Genomic DNA, 20,992 nt, shown 5'->3' with positions numbered 1-20,992 from the left:
TATAGAAGAAATAGAAACATTATCATTAAAAGTATTTTTAAATCTTCGAACAAGAACATTAGAACAGATGATTGAATGAGACTATTTAATATTAGTTACCTCTGCTAGTGTTGCTCGAGTTTAGAGCAAGCTACTTCAAGGAATGCAAGCGTAGACATGTAGCATCTCTATTTATTTATCAGCAAAAATTGTAATATAGATTCTTATAAACCCCATTTCGTATTTTGTGCTAGAACTACTTTGTTGTATTTGCAACTTTTTAATCAAGCAAATAAGTTGGCTACTTCCTGTTTGAGAAATTTGGTTGAAGCAAGTTTTAGTTTACTCCACTTTATTCTAAATACATGTACTAATTTTGGCATTATTATTAATAATAATATCACTACTACTATTACTACTACTACATCTTCTTCTTTTTCTACTACTACTACAACTGTTACTACTACTACTAATAATAATAATAACAAGAATAGGAAGAAGAAGAATAGACTGTTTTTGTATTCATTAATCTCAAAATTACTACTACTACTTCTACTACTATTAACAACAATGGTAATACTAATACTACTTCTACTACTAATCATAATAATAACAATTATTATTAATACATATATATATATTCTTTTCTATTAGTTAATCCCAAAATGACTTTAAAGAAAATGTGTCTACCGGTGACTATCATCGTATCGAAGCCTACTCCAAGGACCTGCTAGTAAATTATATAATAATAATGATTATTATTATTATTATTATTTTATAATTATTAATGACATATATTATAGATACAAAATCTTGTTAAAGTAATGAAGATATATGGTTTTTAAATGTTGAATTATTTTGAAAGTGCAACCGGAAGCTGTGTCCCTGCTCTTCCTGACGCGCTGTACGTTATGACGTCAACACAACGGATCTGTGACCAGAGCGGCTCGTGAGGTGATTCTACCCTGAAACATGTCTCTGCTCCCCGGGGCCGACACGGTGAACGTGACCGGGCCTGGGAGCCTCCCTGCCGCCTAACCCGGCGACTCACGTCCCCGCAGCGACGCGACTGGAGCCTTCAAAACAAGCCGGAGGCGACGGGGGCCGCTTCATTGACTCAAGAGAAGATGGCGGAGTTCTCGCCCGTCCTGCCGATGCGGGATGGAGGAGGAGGAGGACGGTTCGGTCAGCCCATCTTCCCTCGCTCCAGGTCCGGCTCCGAGTCGGAGAGCGAGCTGTCCCAGAGCCTGGCCCGGACCAAGATCCGCTCCTACGGCAGCACCGCGAGCGTCACGTCCTCTCTGGGGGAGAAATACATCGAGCATCGGGTTTCAGACAGCGATACTCTGCAGGGCATCGCGCTGAAGTACGGTGTCACGGTAAGAGTACTACACGAGTACTGCGAGGACAGGAAACCTCACCTGGTAGATATATACTGTATATACTCACTGGTGAGAGGAGTATTATGTGACACACAAGGTTTAGATAGATAAAGAAAGATAGATGGATAGAAAACTGCACATACTCCCTAAGTAAATGATCCACACCAAAGTACTACAGTACACTGTAAAGTACTTAATATAATAGAATAGCCTATAAACAAGAGACTCAATAAAAGAGATGACAAACTATGAACAAGTACCTTTGTGTACATTGATGTACCATCACACCAGGGGGTTTGATTCCCTTCCTCAAACTCAGACAATGTCCCAAAGTGAACCAGAGGCCACAAATACCTCGTTTAACCCTCGGTTCAAGAACAGTTTGCACCCAGTGCATTGGTATCGTGTGTGTGTTCCACTTCCTCTGGTGGGAACAGGGGCTCAGTTTTGACTTCTTGGTTGTGCTTTCATTTTTAAAGTAAATGCAACATCCTCAAACCTCCAGTTGGTCCAGTAGCCTCGGGTTCATTGTCCCAGTCATATGTCAATTGAATGTATTCTTACTAGAGATGTTCCAATTCCATTTGTCCCTTTTCCATTCCCATGTCTGGACTGAACCAATCTGATACCAGTGCATTTAAGAAAATAACGTATAAAACATTTACCCACTGTTTGCTGTACCAACCCTGTATGGAAGTGATGATGTCATTGATGCATGGCCTCATGTTGTTGTTATGGCAACATTTGTGCTGCCCCTTGAAACTGAGGTTTACTTACATACAGAACACTTCTTCTTCGCTGCTCTTTAATCACAACCTAGGGGCAGCTCAGTGCAACTGCTGTTTTGTAGCAGTGAAGAAGAAAGTGCATTCTGGGAAAGGTAAATAGCATTTTATCTGGGTGAAACTAATACACTGTGAAGACCTGGTAACTGATTGGTAGATAGATTTGCACACTTGCTAATGACTGACACGGAATAAAAAAGTATTGGAGGCACTTCCGATGCTGGTATGGGAACATCTCCATTGATTTTGTATCACCTTTCAAAACAAAGTGCTTTACAGGCACTGAAATGCTCCTTTAAAAACAAACGACAGTTCTCATAATGCATTTCATCTTCCCTGCCTTCTCTGCAAGTAAGTCAGTGAATCACCATTTATTTAAAACATGTCTTTGAACTGATTGTATCATATAAACCGCACACACGTCAGTTCTAAATGGGTCAACAACTGACTGACACTATAATAGCAGCATAAGCTGTGTGTACAAAGCCTGTGAGAGTGGTTTCATATTAAGGTTTTCACTTGATGAGGCACAGGACAAAAACAGGAAACGATACTGATCGTGGTGTTAGAGCCACAGAAGCAGTTTCTAACACAATCTTTTTCAATGTCACCCTGATGTGCCAGATGGAGCAGGTCAAGAGAGCCAACAAGCTGTTCAGCAACGACTGCATCTTCTTGAGGAACAGCCTCAACATCCCCGTGGCGTCCGAGAAGCGCTACACATTTAACGGACTCTCTCTAGAGTCGCCCGATGGGGATGGCGAAACGGCGTGCCAGGAGGGGGACTCGCCCTCTGTTACACCGGATATTGAGGGACCCTCGCCGCCTCCATCCCCGCCATCAGAGGACTCCAAACCCACCCAGCCAGAGGAGCTGTCAGCCAAAGACTTCTTACACAGACTGGACTTGCAAATAAAACAGTCAAAGCAGGCGGCGCGCAGGCTGAAAGAAGAGGAAGTAAGGTGAGGCCATGAAAACCCCCCCAGACATCTGCTTCTATCTGCTTCATCTTGTCTGTGTGTGGATGTGAGCAAAAGTTAAGGTTTTTAAAATATGGGTAAACTGGTTAGATGGTTGACTTCAGCCTCGTATAAATAAGTAAACCTGTCTGCAGCTCTTTCCTGGTTTGGTGTTCATCAGCTGGATGATCATGACCACAGAGTTTTTTCTGCCTTCCAAACTGTGAGTGTTTACAGGGTTTAGTAGACAGAAAACATTTGTACGATGTATTCCAGCCTCTGTAGGAAGATCTTTGGTGTTGGTCACAGCCCCTTTCCCCAAAAGCAATTGATCCCAACTCATGGACTCACAATGGAACCAAAATCCTCAGATGTTGATCAGAAAAGAGAAGAACACTTCAAAACACCAGAAAAGGCTTTCAGACAGGTTTTTATAATGTATTGCGAAGGTTGACCTCCTGAAACAAAACGGTGGAGTACTCAAACAACCAGGCTCAGCGATACAAGCCCCACCCCAAAGGTTACTGTACTCCCCCCCGAGCAGGGTCTTTTTTGGGGGTCAAAAGATTTCCCCGAACTATGATTTAGACCCTGGTCCTTGCGGTGGAAAAGCTCAGAGTTCCTGCAAAGGCTCCTTGAAACACAGCTTCAGGCTTCAGATCCTTGTAGGAAATGAGGCCCAGACTCTCGACCCTGAGCTCAGCGGGAGCTCGTCAGAGGTCCCGGTCAACAGGAAATGCAAACAAAGCAGGCAAAATGTTTTCACAGAGGGCAGATCCAAGATCGGAATCGGGGCTCTCCAGATCAGATGTGCTAGTCAGATGCCCGGTTATGCAACACTCAGCAGATCGTGTCGAATCAGGTCCGTCCACTGCGTGTTGAGACAGGGAACGCTTTCACATCTGCCTGGTCGCGAGGTAGTAATGGATGCTTGGCAGATTTGGAGAATTCTGGAGAAACAGGCTTTGTTGGTATTATCAGTTTAGTCAGGACTGAGTCACACCCCTCTGACGACACACACAAACACGCACACAAACACACAAACACAGTCTTAACATATCTCTCTCATTCTGGAGTGTTTTCAGTATGAATTCCTGTGGCAGCTCATCCTGCCCAGCTCAGGGACATTATCTGACCCTTCTGGTCACTACACCAGCATCAACTGTCCATTATATATATTTTCTATTATCTGGTGGTCGAAACTATGTTCACACTACAATTCTTCCTAAAGAACATAAGAAGGGACTTTCTTTCTGGATTAAATCAACTGAACAGTTTATTCCTCATCATATCCCTTTAATTTACAGAATAATAAAATGTAGGCTTTATATAATTTAGTTTTTCTATTTATAGCGTGATATGATTTAATTGAATTCTTTTTTTTTTTTATAAGCGTAAGAGCGAGAATTCCCTCAATCAATATATAGTAAAACATCCCATGACTGCATTATATCACTAACTCAATTGAAACTCATTTAAAGGACTATCTTAATTAGCAACATGTGATCAACAGTCATTGGTCCATGTGATACTATATGTAAGCAAAGTATTTCATTATTTCAGAGCCACTGACTGGAATCATATTTCCTTTCAGTTTTGCCAGGATGTGCCTGTAACTGTAAACCTGTGCCGTGTTTGACGAAGCCACGAGCCTTGAGCAAACATGGAGACGCAGTTTTTGTTTACCTGCGAGCCGAGGAGCGAGCCGAGCTTTAGGATCAGCTTAGTGTCTGACTCCAGCCACATGTCAGGTTGGCCTTTAGACAAACAGAGGATCACTTTGTTGTATCAGTCCCAGAGCAAACACAGAGCCGCACGCCTGCCTGGCTTTCTCCTGAGGATGAGACGAACCACAAGATTCACTGACAGGAATATAATGTGGAACAGCTGGTTGAGACATTACCTTTTACATTTGATCAGTAACTAGGGATTGACATAAAGACCCTCGATAAATATTCTGCCATCCTGCAATTTGCTGTTAGGTCCAAACACATCTGTCCTATCACTTACATTTATTATAATCATTTGAAACATTATTTATGGTACAAAATTATGAGGTAGGATAATTAAAAGAGAGGATTACGAGGATAAACGGCAGATTAAAGAAACACTGATGCCAAACAAATAACTGTTGCTATGCATAAATATATTAATGCTGTAAACAAAGGCCCAGGAAGTGGAATAATTCCTCTTCGCTGGTTTTGTTCATGAACAAAGAAACGTCACAAATCTGATTTTGTTTAGTATTAACTGTCTTGTTGCTGACCGAGAGATTAACATAGAATTTGCTTAAAGGTGGTTTTAAACAGCTGACTATCACGGAGTTAGACAGATCTCAGTTCTGCCTTCCTCTGCATCCCCGGAGGAAATCAATAACTCTGGACTGTATCGGGCCAATTAGCTTTTCTGAGTTTCTTGGAAAGTTTCGAGGATTGATTACCGTGCTCCTTTGGGATGTTTTCCAGTCCGAGAAAATCCCCCACTCTGTGGAAACTTTCTTTGAGCCTCCTACTTTTACAGTTCTCTGTCCTCTCTTCAAAGCTACGCTGTAAAGCCTCTCTAGTCCGTCCTAGATTGATTTTGATCTTTCCCCAATTCTTCCCCTAATTAATAATATTTCTCTGCAGCCACGCTCCTCCGTCAGTTCTGACTCCGTCAGAGTGTAGCAGCTCTTTTGACAGCTTGTATTTGTGAAACTACTATTTGTGAAAATCTTTTAAATTAATGATGTTACTCCAAGAGATTTGTTTGCGTTGCACTAAAAGGCTCTATTCTGTCCAGATGAGCCGTCAGCCTTGACGCGGCCGTTCGATCAGCCTCATCCATTATTCACACACTCACCTTAGACACTGTGGTGACGAAGACAGGAAGGGGGAAGCACGTCTGTGTGGGCAGCTATATTAAAACCTGTTTCCATTGTGGAAAATTTCCCATGAAAATTTATGGTTGTAAATCTTTTTCTCATTTGCAGGAGCAACGAAGACAACTACTTGGCCCCTACAACGTCGTACCAGGAGATATGAGAGACTAGTCTGTTTACCTGAGGCCCTGTTCCGGAAGCACACACACACACACAACCACAATCTCCTTACTTTTCTTTATTTCTGCTTTTTCTTTTACCGAACCACGTTGAACAAAAGTGTCATGTTTGCCTTTTTATTTATTGTTGTGCAGTTATTATGATGTATATGATTGTTTTTTTTTGTACAGTGTTACAGGGAGAGTTAATCAGAGCACATGTGCCCATCCACTTATCTTATGCTTCTGAAGCTGCTGTACAGAACGCACCTGCTGCATAAGTTCACACACACACACACACACACACACACACACACACACACACACACACACACACACACACACACACACACACACACACACAGTCTCACTCTGAGTGCTAAGCAACTCCAGACGGATTAGCTTGTTAGACTTGCTAACTGCTGCCGATGTTCTCAATCCTCCTCTTAGAATAGTAACATTGAGGAGCATTTTCAGGCCTTCAGCATCAGTGTTTACCCAGAATGAGCGCACCGCTCTCAGGGGCGGTGGACGGACTCCAGCCTTTGTTCCATTTGCCTCCATCGAAAGCTTTTTGCTTTAGGAACAGAAGGGACTGCTCTATTTTTTTTTTTGAAGTGTGAATGTATTATTTATGTGTGTAACAGCTGTTTAATTGTGCTTTTAAATTCTGTTTTGTTTTGTTTGGAGAGAATAAACATGTATTTAAACCAGACGTGAAGCTCTCAGGTGTTTCCATGGCAGCACAGGTGCATGTCAGCCACTTGTGTTTCAGCACATTATCACATCATCGAGTACACGGGTAAAGAAAAGGCAATGTTTTAATTGCTTTTACATTTTTAGGAAAAAATCACAAATATTTACATTTAAAAATACTTCATCTTGTGTCTCTAAAGAGATGTTTAAATGTTGAACTCACAGAGACATGCAGAGAGCAGATGGTACAGACAACGCCCCCTAGTGGGGGTACAGCAGAACAGAACAGAAGGAGTATACGCAGGGCACCGGCATGATACACAACAAATATATTTTTGGTAAAATAAAAAGCCAGAACACATTAAGATCTTACATTTACGCTGGAAATAATAAAGGTAATAGGCTAAGACAGGTTACACATAATGAGTACAATTTGATATATGTGTGTTTTGCTGCAAAAAGAAAAAGGTTTTGGAAACCGATTAATGACAAATCTACTGCATGATTCTCTCACAACATTAATTTCTCACAGGAGTCAGGTTTAGAGTAAATGCTTTGTTTAGTCGGACGTGTGAGTTTATTATGTAAAATATTTGGATTTGTCTCAGTCATCGTCTATTCTACTGATTATTACTCTGATCTCAGCGTGCAAATGTAATCAGCTGTGGGAGCTGAGGGGAATTATCTGTTTTCTTTCATAGTAACGTTAAATCCCTTCATACATATCGGGAATGTCTGAGAGGGGAAAATCCTCAGCAGGTAGTTTTGAGTTCTCTGGGTTTTGTTGGAGATCTTAGTGTCAGATTCTGTGTTTTAGGCCAGAGGAGGGTTGGAGGATGGATGATGGTGTTTACAAGCTGCCGTAGATCCTCTTGATCGTGTCTCCTTCGTCCTTGGCGATGATGCCCTTGTCGATGTAGGAGTCGACCTGCTGGTCCATGAAGTCCTTCAGCTTGGACAGATCGTAATCTGGAAAAATCAGACACAAGGAACAGTTTTTAACCAAAAAGGCTCCAATGGCAACGTCATGAGGTGATTTGCAGGATCGATCAGACTTCAGAACGGCAGTGTCTTCTTAAGACAGCACACCCAAACAAGCTATAATCTGTTACGGCCATTCTTTATCACAGGATTAAGGTCAGACTAAACATGTTTGTCTCGGGTTACGGAGATTTAAGCATCAATCAAGACCAAACACCAAAACATCAAAACATCACAGAGTATCACAGAGTATCACAGTTAAGTTACATCTCATAATATATTTTATATTTTTCCAAGATGGCACCGTGCGAGTGGCAGCTAGTTACAGCAGCTCCGGCTACTGAATTTCCCCGTTGTGTGGATCAATAAAGTTGTATCTTCTCTTATCTTATAATCAATCAATCAATCGATCAAACTTTATTTATATAGCAAATTTCAAACAAAAAGATGGATGTTAAAAATGTATTTATAAGGAATTAAAAGCATTAGATTTAGAGACCAAAACAATCAATAATTAGAAAAAACAACAATAACAGAAGTTTATACAAAATAATATATATAATCAACAATAACATAATAAAACGATAAATAAAATGATAATAGAAAAATTATAAATCACTAATCGCCAAACTAATTATGTGGGTTTTTAATTTAGTAATTAGTTTCAGGAAGTCATTTTCAAAAACATTATTATTACATGAATATTAAAGGAGCTTGAATCCCCTTTGAAAGAATATGAATCTTTTCATGAAGCACCATTTGCTTTCACCTTGCTCCAGACCAGTCACTGTCACAAGGCCGCAGAAGGATGTGGCTAAATTTAGAGATGAACCCAACCTGACTGTTCCATCCATCAAGGTAACAGACGAGTCTCAGGATGCAGCCAAACAGCTGCTGCACGTCTCCCTGCTGCAACTGACGAGGAACAGAAGGATGGAGGACGACCGTGACGTCCAACCACAACCTTTGCACCTTCCGACCATCGCACTTTACAGCCGCTGAGATCTATTGCATTGCTTCAAGATACCGGCCCTTTGCCCTATGACTAACGTGACGTGTGCGGGGGGATTAACGTGATGTGATTAGAGGCCGCACCGCTCCTCTCCATCTTGGCTGTGAGGAGGCTGAGAGCCAAAAACAGGATGTGGCCTCCCCGTCCATCTGGTCCTCTGGCTAATCTGTTTGGTGTGTAGGCGTACAGAAACACACCGAGTCCCCTCGCACTGTCCTAATGGCTGCTTCTGCTAGAGTAAACACAATAAATGCCCGTCGCCTACTCTGTTACTATGACACTGTTCTTTTTGATAGAAAAGGCTTTTGTTTTCCTCCAGCTGTACTTTATCAGAACAGACAAATATATGATGACAATAATATTATTATGATTAATTATTATAATTATCATGCACTATATTTGTTGCTGATACCGATCCGACAACCTGGCTCAGGTTAAACCCTTTGCATAACAAATAGAGAGAATGAATAGAACTTCTTTTTTATCTAGTTTGAAAGTCATAACTGAAAAAAACACAAACAAATAAATCTTTGAATAAATAACAATTACTTCCTTTCAATAACTCGAAATGCGAGTGGTTGCATACGCATCGAAAAAACAAGTTTGAAAAAGGATAAAAAACAAATGGACCCAATAAAATCAAGCTATTCAAATACAAAGAATTCAAACAATTGACTAATCCCCCCACAATGGATATAAATGCAAAAAAAAGAAATAAGACATTTGCATTCAGACCGTGTGGTGAAATTAATAAAAGGCTTTTGTAAAAAGATTCTAGAAGTGATGTAACTGATTCTGCGTATAAAGAGAAAGAGGAGAGCAGTTTTAATAGGGTCCACGGTGTGTTAGAAAATGAGTCCTGGTGGTGAATCATTTTAGTTCGAGTCCTGCTGTGGGGAAACTGGGCAATTTTGGGATCAAATTTTGCGCCTGTGTGTGTGTGTGTGTGTGTGTCCCCTGTTCCTCTTGTTCTGACACCATTATCTGTCTGTCTCCCCTGCACAGGTCCCTGACAGGCAGGCGGGCAGGGAGGCTCCCAGACAACCCCTCAGCACACTGGAATGCTAATGAGACGTCCTATAATAACGCCTTGTTTGAGATGAGCACCAAACAAAAACTTCCCTGCTGCTCCGTCCCCTCTTCCCCCCCCCCCTGCTATGAAATCGGTCTGAGCGCCTTCTTTCTTTTTTGTGTCTCACTATCTTTCGCACCCAAGAATCTGGGTCAAACCTCGTTTTTCATCAGTAATTCCTCGGCCGTTGAATCATTTTTTTCCCTGACTCACTTGAGGCCGATTCACCAATTGATCGACTCAGATTGCATCAGGCCAGTGAACACCAGCACTGAATATAAATCTCACTGAGCTAGAACTTTGTATTTATTGGTCCCGGATGTCCCACTGTGTTGACTGCCAGTGGACGGATTGGCCTGAATAGTGAGGATTCATTAACATTTCATTTTCCTCTGCTTAATTACGCACCACTGGGCATTGATTTTCTTACTGAGGAGAGCCCGACAGGGGGCTTCTCCTGTTTGACGTCAGACTAGCACAGTTTAAAGCTCATGGCTCATGTGCTGATATTTACAGTATGGATGTGATAGTTAATATAAATAAACACACAAATACTATAAAACCACCACAAAGATGTAATGGTCTTACTGTGGCTTTTTTTGTATTGTTCTGATAGAAGTGCTGAGTCTGGACAAGGTGCGATTCTACGTCCCTGTCACGCTCACATGTGCTCATGAAAGCGTAAATGTCGAGGAACAGGTAGGAGGGAATACACCAACAGAGCATTATTCCTCTGAATGAGGCGGCTGTATCACAAGTAATTGGGACAGACTCATCAAGAACGCTGCATATTCATGAGACGCGGAGCGAAGCAGCTCTCCGTGTGGTGTCCCACGCTCATTTTAATTGCAAATGGAGGGGGGGAACAAAAGAGGCTTCAAATTTTCTGTTCTTCAGTGCATCGCCTCAGACCTGTCTGTGACCCACCACTGTTCACTGAGGACTCGAGGGTCTGCAAATGAGGACGTTTTCTTGTTCAGGCTCTTGAGACTCAGGGATTATTGGCGGGGTAAAGCAGTTTAGATATTAGCGTTCTCTCATACATAAGCTTACTGATCATATGAAAACAATGACTATCGAGCTGAGTCACGTCTGCGTTTGGTCTCTTCTCATCTATTCTTTTAAGTAAAGAGAACACATCTCACCATCTTTGCCTTCCTCTTTGTTGTGCTTCTTCAGCCACTCGATGTTCTTCCTGATGGCCTCCAGATAAGCCTCCGACTTGCCGGGTTGATCTGAAGATAAGAGGAGGAAGCAATGAAGAAAATGAGTCATCTTTTTAAAAGTATAAGAGAAAAGAAAAACAATTGAATTTCCTTTCACTTCTTCTGTAGTGTGTTAACTCCCTGATGAGCTCAGTTTCTACTTTACAGTAAGGCAGTGGTTCCTGAGACTTATCAATTATTTAAAAGAAAGGATTTTCCTACAGCAAGACTTCTACCTTATTGTTTTACATTTCAGTTGCAATGGGAAAATGTTGGCAACCAGGTATGTGTTTCCATTTTAAACCAGCAGCACAATAAGACACAACGTGGGTGAACGGTGGACGTATATTCATGGCCAGAGGTGGGTTGAACTGACATTAACCATCGATCAAGATGAGACAGTTGCTTAACCACAGATTGGATCATAACACATGCTCCATTTTTCTATAAATAATATGTTATGCAACTCGGGGAAATCTGTTCAAACACAGAAAACACTGTTTAGTTTCGACATTACTCAGGATTTACTTCATTTCCTGCTGAAACAAATTAATCCTGCTCCATGCTTCATTCTACCTTTTATGCTTGTGTGTGTGTGGATTAGAGTAATGAATGGGGACAGAGAATAATGGCAGCTGTGATGAGTTCTCCTGTGACTGTTACTGGGGCTGGCCTAGTTCAGGGACTTAACTATGATTCACTCGACCTACGCCGTGTTGTTTACTTCCTGTCGGCCCTGCTGAGTGAAAACAAAACGTCTGAACTGGGACCTGTCACTGAGGTGGAGTGAAGAAGATGTGTGCTGCTGAACTGGTGTGGTGGGAATTTGCTACATTTTTATAACCCTGAATTTATTTGGAACAAAAACAAAAACAAAAAGTGAGTGGTGCGAATAACAAGACAACTCATTGATCATTTTTGCACTGACTGGTCTCAGATGATGGCTGCTCCTCCTTGGTTGAGTCTTTCAGGTTCTCATATTCCTTCTGCATCTTGGCGGCCTCGGCCTTGGTGTTGTCATCCTCATCCAAGATTTTACCTACAGGCAAAACGGACATTAAAACATTAAAACCTGTTGTTCAGGTATTGGTGGAGATAAACGAAGCAGAAGTTTGAAACAGAAGTTTACCAGAAGTGTCAAAATGACATGTTACACATCCGTTAATCACTGAATGAGATATGTTGTGTTTGGTGGTTAGCTTTTGAGGTGCTGGTGGATGTTTTTTGTTATACAGGCTAGCTGTTTCCCCCTGTTTTCAGTCATTATGCTAAGCTAAGCTATCGCCCTAATGGACAGATCTGAAAGTGGTATATGGCCCTTTTCATCAAACTCTGCTGGAAAGCAAGCAAGGAGAAATATTTTCCAAAACTTCAAACTATAGATTATGTCAGATTATAATACTACCATCTTTCTTGCTCAGTTTATATAACTTCAACTAAAAACTTACAACTCCACAGTCGAATGTACTGTGGAGTAAACATCTCTGATCACATTGAATAAAATAATGTTATTATTATTGATTTACAAATGATCATGGTTAAAGGCTGTTTACCGTTGGGCCCGATGAAGTCAGGCAGGAGGGACTTGCCCAGCTTGTTCTTGGTCTGCATGGCGATCATGGCGTCCAGGTTCTCTGCAGGTGGATGAAACAGGCCAAATATTTACTTAGCATTTAATCAGCGTCATTTCACTCTACAGGTGATGAAGGAAAAAACACATTAGCGTTTGAAAGCCCCACGTTGTTCCTGTGTGGCTCCGAAGGCAATTATCATCAGAAAAGAGTTTCCACTAATTAAATAAAGGTAGGGTTTCAAGTGTGTGACGTGGAATACATTTTGATATTTCATTGATGCTTTATCAACTGAACATTTTAAATTAATGATGATAATAATAAGATGGTATTTTTCCTCTGGTGATCCACATGTGTCAAGTCTAAAGATTTATAGCATCACTTATTTTCCTAAATCTAAAGCCCAAAAATAAAAAATAAAACCAGATTCATCTTGGGAGTTCTCAGGGTGTGCTGTCACATATCACCTGTAGGCGGCTAAGCGTTATTACGTTTTCCTAGAGGGATGAAAAATATAAAAGACCCCAAAACAGATCATTTGGCTCAAAGGGAGTTAAATGTCAGGATCTCTCAGGATTAGCGTTGTGGTAAACACGTGGAAGCAGATGTTGTGAAGACACACACACACACACACCAGAGGTCGGCTGAAATTTCATCCTCTACTTCAAGTGAAAAGCTTTTACTGAAAATCCCCTTATTTTGCATTTAGAGGCGCTATTTTGACAGATTGACTTTTATTGAGGATCTGTAAAAACAATCACTGGGACAAAATGCAATTCAGTGGTGAAGTGACCACAGAAGAAGAAGCAACGTGTCTGACATCATTTACATTTCACCTGTTTCAGATACGTGACGAGCACGTGAGCTGTTGAACTTTTAAATATGTTCGCTGAGATGTTTTATTCCTGTTTGTTAACACACTGACTGAATGTTTTGAAGCAGTAGTTTGTATTTTGTTAATTGTCAAACAGTTAGCTAGCTAGCTTAAACTCCTCCCTCAGTATCTTACACAGAACAACATGAGGTTAGCATGGCTGCGACACGTGTGTGTGTTTTGAGTGTTTAGCCCCGTAAGAGACACACATAAGGTAATTTAGGCTTTAGCTTTGTTTGTGTGTGTGATTAGTATCGGAAATTCATTTGTGTTAAACTTGCTATAATGTTTCTAATATTATACTACAACTGAACTTGTTTCCTGTCTCACTAATGACATTTTATTTCTAGTTGTGTTATTTGATATAAATTACCACTTATTATGCAGTGTAAAATAAAGTGCAACAATTTATTAAATAATGCTTTCACATTTTACATGGAACAAGCTAAACTGTCAAGAAGAGAAAACATGCCTACGAGGTAGAGCAGGTTACTTATAGATTTTTCCATGACATGAGTTTTATAATAATATAAGTTTTGTATTATTTATTGTTTGTTTTCAATAAGTATTTATTCGGCTGTAATGTCTCTACTTCTAATAATAACGGTATTGGATATGTGGATATTAGGAAACAGTGATAACAAAGACATCACAGATACACAAAGGCTGAATGCAGCACTGTAACTGAGCATCACGAACAGTTTATCTCATCTACTTATGCTCAAGCATTCTTTTATTTCTTTTTATCTAACTGTCTCAGTTTCTTTCTGTTTTCTCTGAGGACTCAAACCACCGCCTCCTCCCACCTGTAGCACAAAGCCCATTATTTCAATCCTCTTCCTCTACCCACAGACACCCACACACAGACACACACACACACACGAGATCCATCGTTCTTCCCCTCCTTCTACATCCCCTCCTCTATATCAGTCTATCTGGAGACCGTCATCACCCTCAGGCAGATTAGCCGTGATTGACAGTTGTGTGTATTCAGCTTTGTATCTGGATGACTCACCGGAGCATCACAGCCAGTTGGGGCTAGAGGCAAGGAGGTGGGCATTATACATGTTGCTAGGCAATGGTGCTCTGTCCGTCCTATTATCTCCTCACAACCTATACAACCGTAAGGGCAGGGGTTGTCTAGGAAACTCCCGTCCTCTGTAATGGTATACACCTGTTTTGTTCTGATGTACAACGTCAGCAGTGGTCATTTGCTCGGCGGTAATGGAAAGAACAATACTGGCTGCTGCTGCTCGGGGTCATCTGAAGGAGCTGATTATCCTTTTACAGCCTCCGTAGGTTCGCCTTAGTTACAGTGTTTGATTTCTCTCTCTTATACTGGGCTGATACATTACACACATGTCTAAAAATACATATTATATTTGTTTCTTTTGAGTTCCTCAAATGTGAGGATCATCGTCCTTGCTCGGTTTAATTTCCCCGTAAAGTGAAAGCGTTTCCATTTTGGATTTTTGGATAAAAAAGGAGCAGTTTGAAGGCATCTTAAGCTAAGGAAAAATATTTTAACACATTAATCAATTGTTATTATAAACGGCTAATATCCTATTATTAACCCTCAGAGAATAATCCATGGATCTTGATGGAAAAATTAGATTAAATGAACTTAAATGTGTTTTTTTAAAGTGACTCTCTCTGAGTGCTATTCTAGTTATACATGGTATAAATAGTACAACTAAATCCTTCCATTTATGAAAGAGCGAATCATTTCTATTTGCTCTGTCTAGGACTAAAGAGAGAGAGAGAGATGTTAGTGATGACAGCTGTCTCTTAAAGGTACCTGACCTTTCCACTAGTTACTGATTTGTCATGGATGGCCATAAAAAAAAACTACAGTCTGGTTTTGTAGGGTGCCCCTGACACTAATCTGTCTGTGCAGGCTTCACACTCCACTGCACTGAGTGAAGGAAACATTAGCTCGGCTGAACGGACATCGAATATAATGAAAAAGCACATAGAGAGAAATGTATGTGCAGTAAAGCAATGAAGAGGCAACGTTAAGTTTTTATACCCTGAAGCTTCTTATTATCAAAATATATAATGTTATATAAGAAAATATATGCAAACCACATAAATTAAGATACAAACTTTAAAATTGAAGTTTCTTCCGCTGTAATGCATCAAACTAGCAAAACAATAACTTGATAACCATTTTGTTCATTTAGTTCAAATTTGCCATTCATTACTTTAGACAAGACCATTTAAGAAATAACTTAAATCAAGGTTTACATTGAAGGTGTGATGGGAAGGTTTGAAAAAGGCGGAGCTTTAGTTAAAACTAAATGGAAGTGTCAAGTTAAAGATTTGCAATATAATCAGCATGTTCCACATAACACAATTTACCACAAATGTATTTATGACTGTGGCCTCTGTTATATGATTCTGTGTCTGAGGTTTTGGCTTCGAATCCCCCCCACAGCAAATAAAAAGTGCTGGTGTTGCGTCTTACCCAGATAGGACACTCCCTCCTCCGGCGTGATGGTGCCGTACTTCACCATCATCTTCACAAAGTCGATCAGCGTCTTCATGATGGTGATCAGTGTCTCCCTCTCCTGAGTGTCTTGCTCTGCAAACCGCAAACCAGAGGACCCATTTAAAACCAACCCCTCGCAGTGATGCTTGTTGATGGTAGTTGGTTACCATGGTGTTAATGTTGCCACACAGTGTGTGGCTGTGGGGTTCATAACCGGATTATAAATAATTAGTATTGTTTGTGTGTTTCATCCACACTTCCTGGTGAAGATGTGTCGGGGGGGGGCAAAGGTGCCTAAAACAAGCAGTGACTCATACTTGAAAATAATATTGCCATGACAACAGCAGTTATCTGGTCCACTGGTCTCAATCTGAAGAACTTCTATCTTAGGACAGAGGATTCTCTGAATCAATGGTTTTAAAACATCACAGGATCCTCGGGGAGTGTTTGTGTGATTTCTACCTGAGTTGAGGCTCCTGAGCAGACGGTAGAAGTTGGGGAAGTACTGCAGGTCCTGGAGCCCATCTTCAGGGCTCACCTCGTTGCCTTCTGCAGTATCTTTGTCCAGGGCGGCGTCTGGTGCGTCAGCTCCGTCTTCCTCCACATCCCTGTCCACCTCGTCCTCAATCTCATCTTCATCCTCCGCCTCGTCCTCCTCGTCTTCATTGTGGCGGCGCCTGGGTGGCTCCCACGTGTCCTGGAAATGTTATTTTTTTATAATTTTTTGCCTTATGCATGATTACCATTGTTTACATTATCATCAGTTCAGCTTTACCAGGTTTACGTCTGAACCCTGGTCGTCCTGCTCTCCCCCGATTTCTTGGTCATTGCTCTCCACGTCCTCAATCTCGTTTTTCTTGGCGTTTTTGGTGATGAGGTCCTGGAGCGCCTCGGCCACCTGGTACTCCAGCGTATCTGCCTGACCGTCTGTGATCTACAGAAACACAAAGAGACACTTGTGCGTTAGAACATGCACTGGCAGGAAACCACTGTGTAACATTATCATCTAGAGATCCCCTCAGGGTGCAAATTGAACACAACCCAACCAATTATTGACTGTCGAAAAAGCAATTCACAACCGAAACCATGGAACAAAACATAATTCACACGTCTCTGCCTTTCCTACTGTGGAGTGCAGAGAGAGAGAGAGAGAGCGCGAGAGAGAGAGAGAGACAGAGAGAGAGAGTTCCTGTTGAGAAAATGTCATGCTCCCTGCTGTGTGGATCGAGCTGTGTATGAGAGAAACAACTCAAAACCTACCAGCCCCAGTTTGAGGAGTTTGGTGACGATCCTGTCGAACACCCCTCGGTCGTCCTCCTCGTAGATCTTGTTTGCGATCTTCTGGACGATGTCCTCAGCTGTCAGCATGGTGCCGTCCACCTGACGGAAGCTCTCTGGGTCGTCTGAGAGGAGAAGACATGCACGTTATCGTCTGAACCTTAAACACGCTCTTTAGCAGTGTGGATGTATAAAGCATGTGTTTCTTTGAGTTGCATCAATAGCTACAATAATCTCGAATGATTTTTCATTGTGGGGAAATTTAATTTATCTGTCTTTTCTAATTCTCTGTCTATTTTGGGCCTTTCTCATACATCATTAATCATCATTATCTCCCATTCAGCATATTTATATCTGCATTACTAAGTAAAAAATGAAGATCCTTGCAGCCTGACTCTTGCATAACAGCCCCCGCTGTGGTACACACACACACACACACACACACACACACACACACACACACACACACACACACACACACACACACACACACACACACACACACACACACACACACACACACACACACACACACACACACACACACACACACACACAATGAGAATAAACAGTGCCAGGATACTTTTGCCTGAATAGAACGGCTGAATCATCAGTTATGTACTTTACCTTTAAACACTGAGCCTATTCTTGTCTTGCTCGGGGAAATAAAAAATGAAATCCACACTGCGCTTGCCAAATGTAGATGTAGCGTAACCTGACAAGCTGCTTGTCATTGCAGGACTGACCGCACGAATCGATGAGGCAGAGCACTCAGCATCTTGTGTCTGAGTCACCTCACCTCCGAGACTCTGCTTTATGCTGATCACTGGAGTGAAGATCAGATTACATGCATGTACGGTGCGGATGAAATCTTTTGTGGGTTTAAGTCAACTTAAAAGTCCAATATTTGGAGGTCAAAAGACAGCAGGGCTTTGCTGGTTTTCTTGTCATTTTGAAATTAATCTCAAGATAAAAGATTAGCTATAAATTTTGGATATTTGGAGACTAGAACAGACGGCATCTTGTATTTTCACACATTTCTCCACATGACTTGGACACGGTGATGTTGGTGTATTTTGTAAAGAAGCACAGTGACCATGTACTTTTAATACCACGGTGAGAGGAAGAAGATAATCTTTCTCTCTGTCATGCACGTGTTCTGTCTTTGACTCCTTCTATCTGCCTCTGCTTATCCCCATCACACGCACATGTTTCCTCCGCCTACTCTTTCTTAAAATGTCTGCCTGGTGGCCTGCCAACCACAGACAGAAGCATAAGGCAAGCAGCCAGCAGCCTGCTCTTGGCGATGGGGGCAAAGGTCAAGACTCAGACCAGCCGGAGCCTATACTGGGCCAGTAAGTGCACTGTGCCTTGTGACAGGTGTGTGTACCCTGGTACTTGCCATCGTCCATTCCGTTCTTGGTGGAGTCGTAGTCCTCAGCCAGCCGCCGGCTCTTGGTGGAATCTGATTCATCAGGAATGTACTGATCGTCCTTATTGACCGGTGCCATGGCAGAGTCCTGAGATTTCTGGCTGTCAGCCAGGGACTTGAGCACGGTCAAGTCGTCACTATCCTGCTGAGACTCTGTGTCCTTGGCTGCAGTGGGACGCCGGCTCTCTGAAAGGCAGCAGAAACCAAACGTTCAAACCTCAGACACACAAGCAGCTCCTGAATGTGGCTCTGATACAATCGTTACTTCTCAGTGCAGACGAAGTTTGTTTTACTGGAAGTGCGGCAACATGAATCCACTCAGCAGGCGGAAATAAAGTCATTAATTGATCTGAAATAAAGGTTTCCACTTACCAGCCGACTGGACTGCAGCCTTCACGCTGTCCGCCTCAACCATCTGGGGAAAAGACAAACATTTGACAAAGAATTTCCACTCAGGACATCCGCTAAGATTAATAACGTTTGCTGGGCTAATACCCAGATTGTTTGACAAGTGACCATAAAGCCCATTTGGCCGGATATTGGAGGTGAGAGTGAGTTATGTTGACATGGAGAAAGAGGGCTTACCTGCTCTTGTAGTGGTTTTTCTTCTGTCAGCTGCCTGTTGTACAGAGTTTTATCTGCAACACAGAAAGAATATTGCAGATATTTGATATTAATAATATGTTTTTGTGGGTGCACATATTAAAAATGGTTGCATTTATAGTTATTTTTCTCATTCTCGTTTCATACACTTGCAGCTTTCACACTCATGTGTTCGCTCCTGCTCTCCTAACTCACCACAGCAAAGGCAGAGCTTAATCGGATTATCAAACAAAAGATTAAACTGCGGCGAAAATAGACCTCGAGCGGCCTAACAGGCGACCGGGCTGCGTTCAGAGACACTTCACAGGAGCTGCTTGTTTCCTCCGTTTGATTCCGTCAGTTTAGGTTCTCTAACTTCATTAAAAAGTGGAGCTACTCAGACAGTGTCAGGAAAACACATGTTTAACCTGAGCAAAGAGGGAAAGGAATCGCAATAATGTGCATTTAACCGCTCATACAGAGATGAATTGTCAAATTGAGCTCAAATCTTTGCAGATTATTCTCATATTATTCAGTGATCGGACCCTTGTAGCGGGACTGTTTCTGACGGGAGCACGTGCTGAGTTTTACTGACCTCATTGCACTTTGTGTCGCTTGTAAAATATCCTGTTTAATCACTTTTCTAACATTGAATTCTCTCTAAAAATGACTTGCACATACATGCTTTACAGTGGAAATGAACAGGACTGCTGTAACAATCATTTTAATGGTCAACTCACCATCCGATGGAGCAGTCGGTGTGGGGAAGGCAGAAATGTGGCTCACTACATTCAGAGCGAGGAGCTGGAAAAGCAAGAAGAGGCCGACGCATCTCGACGCCATCCTGGAGGCTTGTCTCCGGTTCCCTGCTCGCTCCTGAACGTGTGGACAGCTCCGCTCCGTCCGGCCGCTGGTGCTGAATCCCGAGCTGCAGCCGCTCACTGACGCGCACCGGGCGGGAGGACAGGTGGACGAATCTCCGCTGGTGCACCGTGGAAACCGGGTCACCTCAGTGTAGTTACTACCAGATGAGCAGGGAGGCTGTCGGAGCCCCGTGTGAGATTCAGCATCACCTGCCCAGGCTGTAATAGAGCCCCGAGCTGTAAGACCCGCCCCCTGGCTCTTTACTGAGGGAGGAGGGAGGAAGAGGAGGAGGAGGAGGAGAAGAAGGAGAAGGAGGAGGAGGAGGGAGAGAGGAGGAAGAGGAGAGAGAGAGGAGGAGGAAGAGAGGAAGGAGGAGAGGAGAGGAAGTTGAGGATTGGAGGAGGAGAAGGGAGGAGGACACTGCAAGAAATGTCCGTCTAAGATAACACAGAGACTGTCATCGTTTTTTTATTTTGTAAATTTAAAAATCTTTTATTTTTTACATTGTGACAATAATAATATAATAATAAAAATAAATTTCCTTTAGGATGAATAAAGTTAATTTCTATCTATCTATCTATCTATACATCTATCTCTGCATCCATATAAAATTAGTTAATAACGATTTTCTCTTTTATAATTCACATTTTTATCTTTTTGTGCAGCATACACCACATAACAGATCATTTACACAGTAGAGGGCAGCCCTCCATTAACATAACGTGAGACTAAGGTTGTAAAGAATTTAATTTTATATGGGCTCAGCTTAACATAAAGACAGAAGTGTTCCCAGGTCTCAGGTAAAGTTCCC

The 20,992-nt window shown here is 41.9% G+C and overlaps 2 protein-coding genes across 2 annotated transcripts; one reads left to right on the top strand and one right to left on the bottom strand.

Annotated features, from left to right (window-relative positions):
- The first annotated feature begins 867 nt into the window (after positions 1–867).
- Positions 868–6,838, top strand: lysmd2 (LysM, putative peptidoglycan-binding, domain containing 2). Its single transcript, XM_035159488.2, has 3 exons — positions 868–1,358; positions 2,771–3,108; positions 6,077–6,838. The coding sequence occupies exons 1-3, from the start codon at positions 1,107–1,109 to the stop codon at positions 6,126–6,128; spliced, it is 642 nt and encodes a 213-aa protein (XP_035015379.1). The 5' UTR covers positions 868–1,106; the 3' UTR covers positions 6,129–6,838.
- An 88-nt stretch (positions 6,839–6,926) lies between these two features.
- scg3 (secretogranin III) lies at positions 6,927–20,403 on the bottom strand. The gene is made up of 12 exons (XM_035159476.2): positions 20,058–20,403; positions 19,321–19,373; positions 19,108–19,150; positions 18,706–18,921; positions 17,286–17,428; positions 16,801–16,959; positions 16,488–16,722; positions 16,002–16,118; positions 12,643–12,723; positions 12,018–12,128; positions 11,030–11,119; positions 6,927–7,788 (listed from the first exon to the last, which is right to left on the bottom strand). Exons 1-12 carry the CDS (start codon positions 20,158–20,160, stop codon positions 7,670–7,672), a joined length of 1,470 nt encoding a protein of 489 aa, XP_035015367.1. The 5' UTR covers positions 20,161–20,403; the 3' UTR covers positions 6,927–7,669.
- Between the last annotated feature and the right edge of the window lie 589 nt (positions 20,404–20,992).

Source organism: Hippoglossus stenolepis, chromosome 1 (assembly GCF_022539355.2).
Source record: "Hippoglossus stenolepis isolate QCI-W04-F060 chromosome 1, HSTE1.2, whole genome shotgun sequence".
NCBI classification, from domain to species: Eukaryota; Metazoa; Chordata; class Actinopteri; order Pleuronectiformes; family Pleuronectidae; genus Hippoglossus; species Hippoglossus stenolepis.
The sequence above is the reverse complement of the archived record's forward strand: the minus strand, read 5'-3'. Positions and strand labels throughout refer to the sequence as shown.